The sequence below is a fragment of the Protobothrops mucrosquamatus genome, unplaced genomic scaffold, assembly GCF_001527695.2.
Source record: "Protobothrops mucrosquamatus isolate PMUCROS unplaced genomic scaffold, P.Mucros_1.0 scaffold2286, whole genome shotgun sequence".
In the NCBI taxonomy this organism is placed as follows: Eukaryota; Metazoa; Chordata; class Lepidosauria; order Squamata; family Viperidae; genus Protobothrops; species Protobothrops mucrosquamatus.
The window spans coordinates 14,319-28,808 of NW_015388373.1; the positions used below are offsets into that span (position 1 = coordinate 14,319).

Below are 14,490 nucleotides of genomic sequence, written 5' to 3' on the forward strand. Positions count from 1 at the left end.
AGTTGAGTAAACTGTGGTTCATTTAACCATGGATAACATATCATGCAAATTTAGCTAGACTTCTCAATCATCAGCATAGATTCTCAATAAAGCCCAGGCACAAAAAAACATCGACAGCGATAATATAAATGCTTCAAGCAACTATTGATGCCTAGAAATATCCTATTTCCACAATAAAATATGATTTGACCAGAAGTTGGATGCAAAGGCCTCAATGTTTGCTATACAGCTGCTAGTATCTTGGCCACATTCACTCCCCAGTAAACCTTGGCCTTGCTAAAATAAGTTCTGCTGATCTTGTCAATAAATAGTAGTTTCTTGCCATGCCCTTGATATCTCAATAGGCGTCACCTTTTTCATTAAGCATAGTACTGTGCTGGTTTCATGTGAATCCTATTTCTGCCCTTCTTACCTTGTTTACTAATATTTGGATCATGGACTTTCAAGAACTTACCACACTTGATCAAAAAGCGATTTGACAACCCATATTTTCTACAGCAATTCTTGATTAGCAGACTAGACAGCTGCTCTTTGGAAAATAAAAATTTAAAACTCCAATAAACATTATATGGCACTCACATGTATTTTATAGATCTTATTTTTAACTTTAAAAATATTGGAATTTTAAGTTGCTGTAATAACTTGACTGACAATGACATTTTCTTTACTGCTCATATTTCATATTTATTAGATTCTAGTATTAGTGTCCTATTTCTTCTTCTTCTAGAAACTCAACTAGTTTCCCTTTATGTTTTTAAATAGCATAATTGAATCTTGCGATTACTCTAGCTCCAAAAAAAATTCTTACATCACAATCTAAAATGTCAATTGATGCATCAGAGCTTAGAATGCAGAACTGCAGACTAACTCACTGGTCACTCCAGGAGTTCGCTTCTGAGCGGCTCAAGGTTGCCTCAGACTTCCATCCTTCCAAGGCCAGTAAAATGAGGACCCAGATTGTTGGGAGCAATATGCTAACTCTGTAAACCGCTTAGAGTGCTGCAAAGCACTATGAAGCGGTATATAAGTCTAAGTGCTATTGCTATCTACTGTACATCACTTTACATTCTTATCATTCATTCCAATATATGGTCACTAGATCAAGCTTAAAATAAATCAGGGTTAAATGTGAATTTTTGAGAAGGAAATAATTCCAATTACTTGGCAGACATCTGTATTAATTATTCTGCTTGGTCATATATGGATGCTACAACTCATCATCCCACTGTATAAGTCCATTTTAATTGTAGGACTACTGATATATGAAGCTTGTCTACTACAATGGTTGTATTATATCAAAAGAAGAAATCAATGAACAAGAATCCTTATGTACCGGTATGTAGGATGTTGCATTACAATTGATGAATACACATGGATGTTTGGGAAAGTTGTTTATAGATGCTGCAACTGTACATGTGAGTGCAGATGTCTATGTAATAAATAAATAAAACATGTATTAAAATGAACTGCTTGAAAAGTTCCTAACCCAAACTATGATTTAATTTGCCTCTAGATGCACTGGTCATATTTGGTGGGGAATTATGAAAGTTGAAGAACACCATATTTAGAAACTCTATTTTAAATATCACTGAATATAAACAGGCATTTTGGCCAAGGAAAATCAGTGGGCTTAAATGTGCATTAGATTATGGCTCAATATTTTAATTACTTTAACCTTAAATGAACAAAACAAAAAGGTGCTGAAAGCAGAATACTGAATAGAAAAATTCACTGTGGATTTTCATTTATGAAATACATTGCTTTTTGGTGTGGCATTTCCTCCTGCACTTTCACCTAAACATAATTAATATAAGTTTTCTATTCATTTTTCATTTATACATACATAAGTATTTACATTTGAACTTTTTTCCAAACACTTTTTTGCAGCTTTGGCCAGGCTCACTATTACTCACTAATGGAAATGAATTTTCTCATTTTTAAAATGTTCATATGCATACTTTTCACTATAAGCACCAATATGGATCAGAAGCAAAGAACTTAAAATTCTGATATCCATTAAATGCTATTTCATATAAAAATGAAATAGTTTGCATTGGAATATCAATTCGCTGCTTCTTCTTACATTAATTCTATGTATTAAAATATAAGGCTATGAGCCTCTGAGGATCAGATAAGCACTGTATCTTATTCCAACACTAACAATCTTTTTTAAGGCAGCCAAAGAAAGGTTCGCACCTACTGTACAGGTAGTTCATTTAAGTACCGTTCAGAATTACAACGGTACCTAAAAAAGTGACGTATGACTGTTTTTCACACTTCTGATGCTTGGCAAGTGACTAATATTTATGATGGCTGCAGTGTCCTGAGGTCACATGATCACCTTTTGCAATCTTCTGACAAACGAAGTCAATGGGGAAGCCAGATTCACTTAACAACCAGGTTACTAACTTAACAGCTGCAGTGATTCACTCAGCTGTGGCAATAAAGGTCATAAAACAGGACAAAATTCACTTAACAACTGTTTCACTTAGCAAGAGAAAGTTTGGGCTCAATTGTGGTCATACGTTGAGGACTTCTTGTATATATATAAAAATCCAAATGCTCATATATTGCTAATCTTTGATTGCATCTTATGCAATATCAATTCAGAAAATTCCAATAATGAAATTATTCCAAGATAAGCAACCTTTTCAATAAGGGTCAAGTTAATTCAATTGAGGTTTTTTTATTCATTATTGCTAATGTTCAACAGGATCACGGCCAACACAGCAAAGCACTCAATCCGCTTCTTCCCTTATGACTAATATATGGAGCTCATGAGTTATTCTCTGTAAAAACAAGTAGTATGAAATTTTCCTGTACTCTAAATACTTAAGTCATTGATTCTTTTTACATGTATCCATGTTTACCAGTATAACATTGTGAGAAATATATACTCAGGTTTAATGAATGCAATTATTCTAGAACTAGGAAATCTGAAATCACAATATCAAAAAGTTTGCACAATTTTCTCTAGTAAGGATCAATTTAGTTTACTTTCATTTCTATATCCAAAACACAGCATCACAAATTTCAAGTTTAATTTTGAGAAGTTTTTTTACCCTTTGCATGTGTGTGTGTGTATATATATATATAAATCTACACACATAAATCTACTTTCAGTGATACAATTTCAGAAACATCACAGAAATTAAACAGATATTTGAAACTTTCTATAGGCACTCTTTTAAAAGTTTTCTTTAATTGTGTGTCTGTTCATGGCTCCAAAGACTAAATGCAGTTTTGAATGTCCTATGGCAAAGTTTGCACATATACTGTCTTTTGAATGTGATAGCTGACAGTGGTGGAGCATGATAAAAAAGTGTGTCAGACTTCTGTGGAACAAATAATTTCTCACTACCTGAAGGGGTTTCTGACAGGCTTGTAGGACTATCCGGTTCCAAAGGCTGTATTTTGGGAAGCGGAGGGGGCGGAGGCAAAGGTGGTGGGGAAGGAGAATTAGCAGAAGAGCACACCTCAGATTCTTTTCGCAAAGGCTCTTCCGAAGCTTGTGCCATATGGGACTGGAAATGACTCCACAGGCGAAAATTGGTTCGGAAAGCCTTATTACACACATGGCAAATAAAGGGTTTCACTGAGCATAAAAGCTCCTGGTGACGCTCTAGCTGCTTGTGTACGGTGAAAATTTTTCCACACTTTTCACAGGGCCACAATCCAGTCTCCTTATTAGCAATGCTTTCCTTTGGTTCCCGGTTGCTTTCAGAGATCTCCTCTTCTACATCATCCACAGGTTCTTCTTTGATCTGAACTTTCAGCTGCTTGGAAACACTAAGATCCTCGGGGAGGCACGAGGAATCTTCTGAATCAAAATTGATTTGCTCTGAGGAATCACTAAATACACCGTCTTCTTTAGCTGCAACAAAGCTGCTGATTTTGTTAGGCTCTGCTTGATAATGTGGTCTCGAAGCATTACTTACTTCACCATTGTGCTCCAGAACTGGTAAAGAAAAATTCTCTGTTGGAGCCATAGTATTCTGATTGTGCACTTCAACTTGATGACGCCAAATACTGAAGGAGGATTTAAAAGTTCGCATACACTCCAAGCAAGTGAGCTTCTTGTATTCACATGTGACTTCATGTTCAAACTTCAGTTCGGGAGAAGAAAACAGAAGACTGCAGTAAGCACAAACTGTGGCTTTCCGGCATAGCCGCTCATGATTTCCTTGTTCAGTAAGAGAAGAAAGTTTAGCATTACAAATACGACACTGGTACACTTTTTTGTTTTCCACTGGGTTTTCATTGCGACTATCTTCTTTTGGTTTAATAAGAGTTTTATTTCCTCCAACCAGTTTTTCTCCTGGATGCATTTTTATATGCTGTTTAAACTGTGACAGGAAGCGATATGCTTTCCCACAGTAGGTACAAATGTAAGCTCCTCTATTTCTTGACCTCAGATTCCTTTTGATTACGTGTTGAGCTTGTGAACTAACTTGTCCCTGAAACCCTGGTTTTCCACGTCTTAATTTAACAATCAAAGCCTTTTTAATTTCCCGCTCTCTTACAATATCAATTAATTTCCTCTGGAATTTTTCATCTAAGACAGCATGTGAACTAGAAGCAGGTGAGGGGTTCTTTACAATTCCATGTTGTGTCTGGCAGTGGGTCCAAACTTTGAAGTTTGTGTGAAATCTCTTATGGCAAATATCACAAGCATATGGTTTCTCTGGATTATGGTACATATTGACATGACGATGTAGGCCTGCTGTTGACCTGAAAATCTTAAGACAGTGTTTGCACTTAAATTTTTTGTTAGGCTTTGTTTCTTCCAGTTCACCACTTTCATCTCTGCTAACATCAGAATCTGGGAAATCAACAAAGGGTATAGGATTCAAATTCTCTTCAAAATTGTCCTCTGGCTCAGGGGAAACATGTTGATCTACCTTCATTTTTTTGAGTGGTAGCCTTCTGTCTGCTTGAAATCGTCTTTTAGCTGGAAGTCTATTGAGCTCACTGTGGTCATCCTCTGCTTTAAAAGAGTTGAGTTCCCTGTGGTCATCTTCAGTCTTAAAGGAGTCACTTTTGTTGACAGATGATAAAGTATCTCCCACTGTGATTCTTATAATTTCAGAAGGATCTGAAAGTGGACTGCTAGGTTCAGTTTTAATCTGTAATTCTTGAGAATTCACGTCCCTGTCTGTTGATTGAGAAGCACTGAAGGATCTAAGACGATGTGGATGCATTATCTGTGTCTTATCATCAGAAGCTGCTATTTCTGAAGAATCTTTCATGGGTGGCTTTTGTGATATTACATTCAACATTATTCCTTGTGCATTGTTCCCTACTAAAGACCTGTGAGAAAGCTTTAAATCAATAGAAGGTGAAGATATAGGAACTTGACTATCCATTGACAATGACCTTCGAAGAAGACTTTTTACAAGTGGTCCACTCCTGTCGGTACTTTGGCCTTCAGGATCAGCTATCCTAGACGGGATTACTAATCCTAATTTTGAATAGTATAGTAAATTCCTGTCTTCACCTGGACTAGTTCCTTTGTCTCTTTCATTCAGCAAAAATGTGGATTCTGATGAACTGCATATAGATTCAATGGGTGGACAAACCTGTTTCAAGGATATTTCCTCTGCCTTTCCTCTTAATAGTTGATCACTTTCTCCTAGTTCATCCGCTGCCAGTTCTTTCTCTACAAAAGACTTCTGTGATGATATTGCATTTCTTTTCATTCTATTTTGATCATCCATTGTAACTGAAGATTCATGGGACTTTGAGTATCTTAAAGAACTATCTTTCAACCATCTCTTTTCATTTAATGATTGGCTATGTTGGAATTCTGTTGACTGCTGTGACCACTTAGTTTTGATAGCAACCGATGACAAAAAATTAGAACTATGGCTTATATCGTGGAAGGTTTGACCAACATTTTCCCCCTGTGTTTCATTTTTGCTCTGACAAACAATGACACTTCTTTTCTGGGAGCCACTTTCATCATCTTCTTGGAATAGTACTTTCTTGATCGGACATGTGGGCAAAGGAACTTGAGGACTTCTAGATACAATGTTAGTAAGAAAGGAAATTCCAAGACTGTAGCCTACTTCTTGCACACCAGCCAGACTGCTTTTCTCAACAAACAAAGATGATGAATAAATGTAGTTTAATACATTGTCAAAGGTATCTGGTTCACAGAAATCAAGTTGAAATACTGTCTGAGACTCATTTTCTTTCTTAGTGAATAGAGATTGGAAGTATTCACTGCTGGCAGCTAGAACATTTTTATGAGCTCGAAATTTTTGATCTCCTACTATGAGAACAACATCACAAAGTTGTCCTTTCAGACGTTGCTCATTTAAAGCACTTAAAAGAGAAATAGCATGTGCAGGATTTATATAATGCAAGAGTCCATCCATGATTAGGTTTATCTGAAAGACAAAAAAGACAAACTCACATTCACAAAATAATTTAGATGGAATAAAAATAAGTAAAAGAGAGCATTTTAAAAATAATATCTCCAAAGCATAATATGGCCTTAATACAGTATGTTTTGTTTATATTTTTAACATGTGTAACATTCTGTATCAATTAAATCCACATAGTGTATATAGATATATATGTAAAATGTACTACAATGTACAACCAGCCTAGTGCACAATCAAGGAGAAAAACTCCACTTTGATTTTACCTGCATATATAAGATTATTTAAATATTTACCAAACAAAACAAAAATGTTTCAGCTTTCCACTACACATGTGTAAAACCTGACAAAAATAAAGACTGGATTGAAAGTAAAACTGGTTAAATGTTTAAAGGCTTCTTTTGAATTCATATTTAATTCTAAATACAAAGGAGATAATCCCAGTTTAATAAAGTGACACAAGGGGGTACTGTACACTCATGTGGGTTGAATCTGAAGTAAGATAATTGTGCAAGGTTCCAAGTGAAATCTACATTAAAAATTAGTTATATATAATTTTGTTACAAGTATCACTGCGAACCAAGAACTAACTTAATCCAGATCTAACCAAATATGTTAGGAGAACTGAGATTCTTGCTCTTTAACATATACACTAAGATACATGTAAACAACCTTTTTAGTCATAAAAGCCAAAAATAAAACGGATAATGGTTTGGAGCCCTATCCTGGGAGGGAAGCAGATATATGATCTGCAGTAATGAAGCATATATGCAGGGCTGTCCAGGGTTGCCTCTGAGGGGTCCTTGGTGCTCTCTGAGGTTGCTTGTTTTCTTTGCAAATGTTTCATTACCCTAACTAGGTAACATCATCAGTGCTTGCAAGGGATGCTGTTTGCTGTCAGTTTATATTCTTATGTCTTGCCTGTTTGTGTGAATGGGGGCGGTCTTAGGGATTCTTTGGTTGGGCTGTTTACTAATGGCTCTTTGGCAGTTTCTTGATTGGGGTATTGCTTACTTGATCGTTGGTCTGAAGTTGACCTTAGAGTTAATCTATGCTGATCTGAGTGCTGATTACTGGTGGAGAGTTATTGGAATATTTTTCTCTTTTGGGCTGGTTGATTGTCTCTTCTGCAGTCTATAGATGTTGTTAATGTCTATGTGTCTATTGATGGCTGATTTGTCAGAGTGCCAGGCTTCTAGAAATCCCCTGGCATTTTTCCATTTGGCCTGGTCTAGGATCGTCACATTTTCCCAATTAAAACTATGGTTAAATCTGTCTATATGTTGTGAAATTAAAGAATTTTAATTTCATGCCCTTTGACTGCCAGTTGGTGCTCATGGATGCATTCTGCCAGTCTTCTGCCTGTTTGTCCTACATAGTGGTTGTTGCAGTCAAAAGACACACAGCAGGATACAAAGAAGGCTTTTCAGGATCTTACAATCCTCGTGTAATCCATGTGCTCTGAAGCGATTATTGCTAATTTCTTTTTCACTGAGTCGCTTTGATGCAAATATTCAGCATGCCTGTTACATGCAAAACTTTCTATTAACCTTCCCCAACTTGGCATCCCTGATACCTGGAACAATGTCATCATAGATTCTTTGACTAATTCCAAATCTACGGACATGAACAGGGCTGTGATATCAAATGAGACCATGATTTTGATCTTTTCTATAGTCATGTCTCTAAAGACACTGTAGTAGAGAATTGAGGTACCCAAGCTTTTTTGTTAATTCTTTTGTGATATTGTAGGTAGGGGTCTCCAGTAATGATACAATTGAATGGAGAGGAATGTCAGGCTTGTGTATTTGGGAGCATCTGTAGAAGCGTGGGAGGATGGGTCTACTGCTTCTCATCTGCCACTGTTTATCTTTGGTAATTTGGCTTTTCTTAGTGAGGTCATTGATAGTACTCTTGATCCGATTGTCTAGTTTTTGTGTTGCCTCTTAAAGGAAAAGGTGGAAGAGACAGGATCAGAAAAAGGAAAGGAGGCAAGGTTGTCGTGCAGGAATACAAGCTAATTTGAGGGCTAACCCTCATGGAGCTCCGTTTCCATCTGTCCTGTTTGCCATCATTCGCTCCCTAGAGACTAAAATGGGTGATCTGAAACTTGAGCTGGCCACGAACAAGGAGTGTATATTGGAGGTGGTGGCCCTTTGAGAGCTGTATGCAACGAAATTTCATTTTGATGTATGCCAATTGGTGTACATTCAAAGTGACAATAAAGTTGTTGTTGTTATTATTATTATTATTACTATTAATGTTCACTGGGATTTAAGTTTCTTTGTGTTCTAGTAGTAGTTCTGCTTTTTGTAGATATTGTGATCTAAGCCCCTTGGAAGATCACCAAGTTTGCTTCAACCCTAGAGAAATTAACTGTATACTGATAACACCAATTTCACATTTAGGTGATTATAACATTATCAGAGACTTAATTCTGTTTTTTGTGCCTTCTTTGCTGTAAAATACAGAAACTTCATTTTGTATCAAAAGTAAAAACACTGTCACTCTATCTGGATAATGATCTGGTACAGCCCTTCAAAAACATTCTTCTGCTAGTCACTGGCTGAAATGCTTATATGGGATCCAACATACTTATTTATATTTAATATCTTATTTTCTACCTTTCATTGTAATTGCTTAGTTGATTCATGAGATCTTTTTTATTGGATATACAGAGCATATTTATTTGCAATATGTAAGAGTACAGAACAATTTATGCAAATGCATTTGACCTGATATAATACTAAAACAAATTTAGCATTATATGGATGTAAACAGCAAGCATCCTTCCTATTTCCTCTCTGTTGTAGCCATGAGAAAGCCCCAAGTCTCTATTTTCTGCTCCAAATTTGTTAGAATCCTCTTCCCCATTTTCAGATGTAATGGGAATCTAAATAGTTTAAAATAGTCTCCCCTTCACAATTGTGTGGAAAAGAAAAGTGGAACTAGGCTCTTTGCTCTTTTTCCCAGTAATGCTCAAAGATGGTTCATTCTTATATCTGCAAGATATCTTATTCTTTAACAACTGAAATACCAAAGAAAATCAAGAAATTTAATCCTAAATCCATACTACTGAAAATAAATAGAACGTACCAGAAAAGGTTTTTTCTTCTTGAAAACACTTGAAAACAAGAAAAATCTTAGATTCACGACTGCATTTACTCCTTAATTGGCAATGATTCTGAAGTCTTTATGTCATCTAGTCTGTTAGGGGGAAAAAAGAAATTATGTTTATTGTAAAACAAAATTAACATCCAGAATGTTATAAGGAGTAATTTCTGCTCCTTGAACATGTAAGAATAACCACACTAAAATGGTTTTCTTGAAGACCTACATTTTCAGAATGCAATTTAAGTAGGAAACAATCTGTTTTGGAAACAATTCAAAGTAATTGGTTATAACTTCTAACTCTTTAAAGCAATGGGACTAGATTCATTCTCAGATGTGAGTCTGATTGTATTTCAAGAATCTTCAAAAAACTTCTCCTTTGTACATTACATTTCTGAGGCCAAGAAAGGGATCTTTCCAGGGGCTGCTTGTAGATTTTGGAATTCTTGGTTAAAGAAGCCAAACTAATTCAATATTTGATGTTCTTCTTGCAAAAAAATATGTTCTTGGTCAGACAAGCTTTTGGACTTAAGTAACAACTGTTTGGTCCAAACAAATGTGAATTGATACCTGCTAGTTACTGCTTAATATATCTAACATCTTAACTGATTATATTTCATGTTTTGATTGTATTTTCTATGATTAATTACATTAACAATCCCCTGCCCTCAACTCCTGCTATGGTACCTGATCATGGCAGGGTATCTGTGTGTTCCTGGGAGGGAAGAACATGAGCAAAGAAAGCCAGGAGTGCATGCCAAGTGAATGTATATGTGTATGTGTTTACATGTGTATATTCCTTTAATGAAAGTCATTTCACATGTCCAGCTAAAGCAAGAAGGCATCTATATTGGGCATCAGTGATATAAGAAAATGCTGGAGGCAAATCGTCATTGTAGTGATAATGACACGGGCATTAATTAACACTGAGCAGGAAAAGGCAATTTGATCTACTCTAGTATTTTACCAAAAAATCCATAGAATGTAAAATATAAAATTGACAATTAAATTTATGTCAGATGAAACTGACATAAACACATAAACTGAACACAATAGGTAATAAAAAAGCAGAATACTGTACAGATTTTATTACGAAATTATAGTCAGCTTTTTGATGCATGGTAACAGCCATCTGGATACAATGGTAAAACAAACCCTAGTCATGTGTTAGATATTCTGAGTGTTCAGTACAAGCCCATTACAAATAATTCACCCACCTGTTACAAATAAGTTTTTTGATTCACAAGTTCAGCATGGAAACCTATACACAAATGGTTGTATGCGCTTAGACTTTCCCTTGACAGACAGCTGAGCTAAATCAGCAATTGTCTATGTTATTTAAACATCTGAGGATTCGATGAACTTGTTTATGAAATTGTTTATGAATCCAGCTACCCTGGTTGGATTCACTTCCAACTATGGCCCCTAATGTTTGAGCCAGCCAGGTATGTGAATTCCCACTCAAATCTTGCCTCCCAATAGTGACCGAGTTCATTACTACCGTGAGGTACACGGCTCTGTCCAACATAGCTTCCTTCTCAACCTTGGAACGCTTTCTTATTTGCTAATCCCTCCTCAACTTTCCTTTGGGACTAGCTAAATATAATAGGTAATTGTGCAGGTCTTCTAAAAATAAAATATAAGAGCTCTCAATTTTTTTTGCATTGGATTAAACACCTGAGGTTTATTATCCAAAATATCTGGACTTTTTTTTTTTGCTTCCTAATGTATGTAGCTAATGGTATCTTTATGTTGTTTTCAAACTATTTTTAATATCATCTTAGCGCCACTGAGGCATTAAAAGTAGAATTGCTAACTGCAGTTGTAGGGTAGGATCATATTCTTAAATGCAAGGCAGGTTAGGAGGCAGTCGAGAGCTCATTTAGCACAAGTTTGTAGTGGATCTTATTTTCCTCAATTTGCTTTCCCTGTGTAATGGATTGCTGCTGGAGACCAGAAGAAAAATTTACATTGAGGGGGGAAAATTATTTGATCCCCTGCTGATTTTGTACATTTGCCCACTGATCAGTCTGTAATTTTAATGGTAGCTTTATTTTAACAGTGAGAGACAGAATAACCAGAAAAAAATCCAGAAAAACGCATTTCAAAAAAATTATAAATTTATTTGCATTTGAATGAGTGAAATAAGTATTTGATCCCCTATCAATCAGCAAGATTTCTGGCTCCAAGGTGTTTTTTATACAGGTAACGAGCTGAGATTAAGAGCACTCTCTTAAAGGGAGTGCTCCTAATCTCAGCTTGTTACCTGTATAAAAGACACTTGTCCATAGAAGCAATCAATCAATCAGATGCCAAACTCTCCACCATGGCCAAGACCAAAGAGCTGTCAAAGGATGTCAGGGACAAGACTGTAGACCTACACAAGGCTGGAATGGGCTACAAGACTATCGCCAAGCAGCTTGGTGAGAAGGTGACAATAGTTGGTGCAATTATTCGCAAATGGAAGAAACATAAAATAACTGTCAATCTCTCTCGGTCTGGGGCTCCATGCAAGATCTCACTTCGCGGAGTTTCAATGATCATGCAAACAGTGAGGAATCAGCCCAGAACTACATGGGAGGATCTTGCCAATGATCTCAAGGCAGCTGGAACTATAGTCACGAAGAAAACAACTGGTAACACACTACGCTCTGAAGGACTGAAACCTGCAGCCCGCAAGGTCCCCCCTTCTCAAGGAAGCACATGTACAGGCCCGTTTGAAGTTTGCCAGTGAAAATCTGAATGATTTAGAGGAGAACCTGGTGAAAGTGCTATGGTCAGATGAGACCAAAATCGAGCTCCTTGGCATCAATACAACTTGCCATGTTTGGAGGAGGAGGAATGTTGCCTATGACCCCAAGAACACCATCCCCACCATCAAAAATGGAGGTGGAAACATTATACGTTGGGGTGTTTTTCTGCTAGGGGGACAGGGCAACTTCACCGCATCAAAGGGGCAATGGACAGGGCCATGTACCGTCAAATCTTGGGTGAGAACCTCCTTCCCTCAGCCAGGGCATTGAAAATGGGTCGTGGATGGGTATTCCAGCATGGCAATGATCCAAACACACAGTCAGGCAACAAAGGAGTGGCTCAAGAAGAAGCACATTAAGGTCCTGGAGTGGCCTAGCCAATCTCCAGATCTTAATCCCATAGAAAATCTATGGAGGGAGCTGAAGGTTCGAGCTGCCAAATGTCAGCCTTGAAACCTTAATGCAGATATGTCAAACACAAGGACCATGGGCAGGATGTGGCCCGCGAAGTGGTTTTATGTGGCCCGCAAAGCCATCCTGGAAACAGTGAGGGAACAGCCCCTGCTGCCTTGGCCCTGGTCCAGGCCGGCCGGGAGCCAATGTACAATTTTGTGGTGGCCATCTATGCTGAAATGCATTCAGTCTTAGCTCCACAGGGCCGTCCAGAAACAGCGAGGAACCAGCCCCTGCCGCATTGGCCCCACCCCCTGGGTGCATGCTGGGGAGGTGTCACCCTTTGTGAGGAATGAAAAAATGCACCATGCCTTGGCGCTTGCCCCGGTCTCACCCCCTTCTGCCAGAGACCCTCGATCTGTCCCACTCCTGCCCAGGCCCTCACAGGCACCCTTGACGCAAACAATATAGAACTGGCCATGCCCACCCAGAAGGCCACACCCACTCCATCCATACCCACCCAGTAGGCTGCACCCACCCTGGCCACACACCCCCGCCCCCCCAAGGGCAACCGCAATACTGATGCAGCCCTCAATGAAATTGAGTTTGATACCCCTGCCTTAATGACTTGGAGAGGATCTGCAAAGAGGAGTGGGACAAAATCCCTCCTGAGATGTGTTCTAATCTGGTGGCCAACTGCAAGAAACGTCTGACCTCTGTGATTGCCAACATGGATTTTGCCACCAAATACTAAGTCATGTTTTGCAAAGGGGTCAAATATTAGTTAGGGAAGACGAGTTTAAAGAAAGTACTGTACTTGCATAGGCTGCATCCCTAGGCAAATTTTGGTATCTCTGGCTAAGACAACTTTCTCAAATTATGTCTTCCAGATATTTTGGCCTTTAAATTTCATAATTATTTATTTATGGTTGCATCGATAGGAGCAAAAAGCAAAAAGCATTAATGAATCCTGAAACTTAAAAGACATCAACACCCACCCTTCCTTTCCGCAGAGAACGAGCCTGGCCCAATTATGTCTTGCCCAAAATGACATCATATGATTCAAAGCCCATTACTGTACATTCATTTTCGGCGCATGCTCATTCCGCTTAATTATGCCCCACCCCAAATATTATTCCTAAACTAACCGCGTAGGAGGGCAACGCTATTGTATATGGGCACGGCGCAGGCGCAACACAGAAAAGAAAGCCTCCACGAGCTAAAAATGGGCAACAGACATGCGCGCTAGGCAGCTAATAAAAGCAACGTGAATGTATGCCACAGGGTGAATGCGTCTATTCGGATCCACGCATGCGCCGTGAAGGGGTAAGAACTCGTTTTGTAACTGGCGCAGGCGCACACAGGAGCTTAGGACCGCAGCCCTACTCGGTAGGGGAAAATATACCTCAGAGTTACGTCAGGAAAAGACGCCTTTGTGCACGGGGAAACCCGAACCTTTGTCCAGGAGGAGTCCCACCTTAAAGGAGCAACAACTGGGGTCTCTTACTTACCTTCCGCGCATCCCCTTTCCTTCCCCCTTCGGCCGTCTCCTTTTACGATTCACCCGCGCGCGCCGCCGCCACCGCCGTGATTCCATCCATCTTGAATTTGACGTCATCCCACACCAGGGATGAAGTCATCGTTGGGAACGCTTGTCACGTGCGCATCTTTTCGATTGGTCGAAGTTAGCCGGATGGAGGAGGGAGAACGCGCCCGATCCTCAGACGGTGGTGGAGGGGGGGGGGAAACGCGGGTTACGACGAAGAGCCCTGAGGGGGAGACTCCCCTCCTGCGCGGTGGTTTCCTTCTTCTCCCCTTTGGGAAGCGCCGCCGGGCCATGCTCGGAC

At 38.7% G+C, this 14,490-nt stretch overlaps 1 protein-coding gene across 1 annotated transcript; it reads right to left on the reverse strand.

The window, feature by feature from the left end:
* Positions 1–2,555: 2,555 nt before the first annotated feature.
* ZBTB21 (zinc finger and BTB domain containing 21) lies at positions 2,556–14,179 on the reverse strand. Its single transcript, XM_015824592.1, has 3 exons — positions 14,155–14,179; positions 9,483–9,593; positions 2,556–6,392 (listed from the first exon to the last, which is right to left on the reverse strand). Exon 3 carries the CDS (start codon positions 6,378–6,380, stop codon positions 3,201–3,203), a length of 3,180 nt encoding a protein of 1,059 aa, XP_015680078.1. The 5' UTR covers positions 6,381–6,392; positions 9,483–9,593; positions 14,155–14,179; the 3' UTR covers positions 2,556–3,200.
* Positions 14,180–14,490: the final 311 nt, after the last annotated feature.

Coding starts and splice junctions, on each gene's coding strand:
- ZBTB21 (XM_015824592.1), bottom strand. CDS start 6,380: ATGGATGGACTCTTGCATTATATAAATCCTGCACATGCTATTTCTCTT.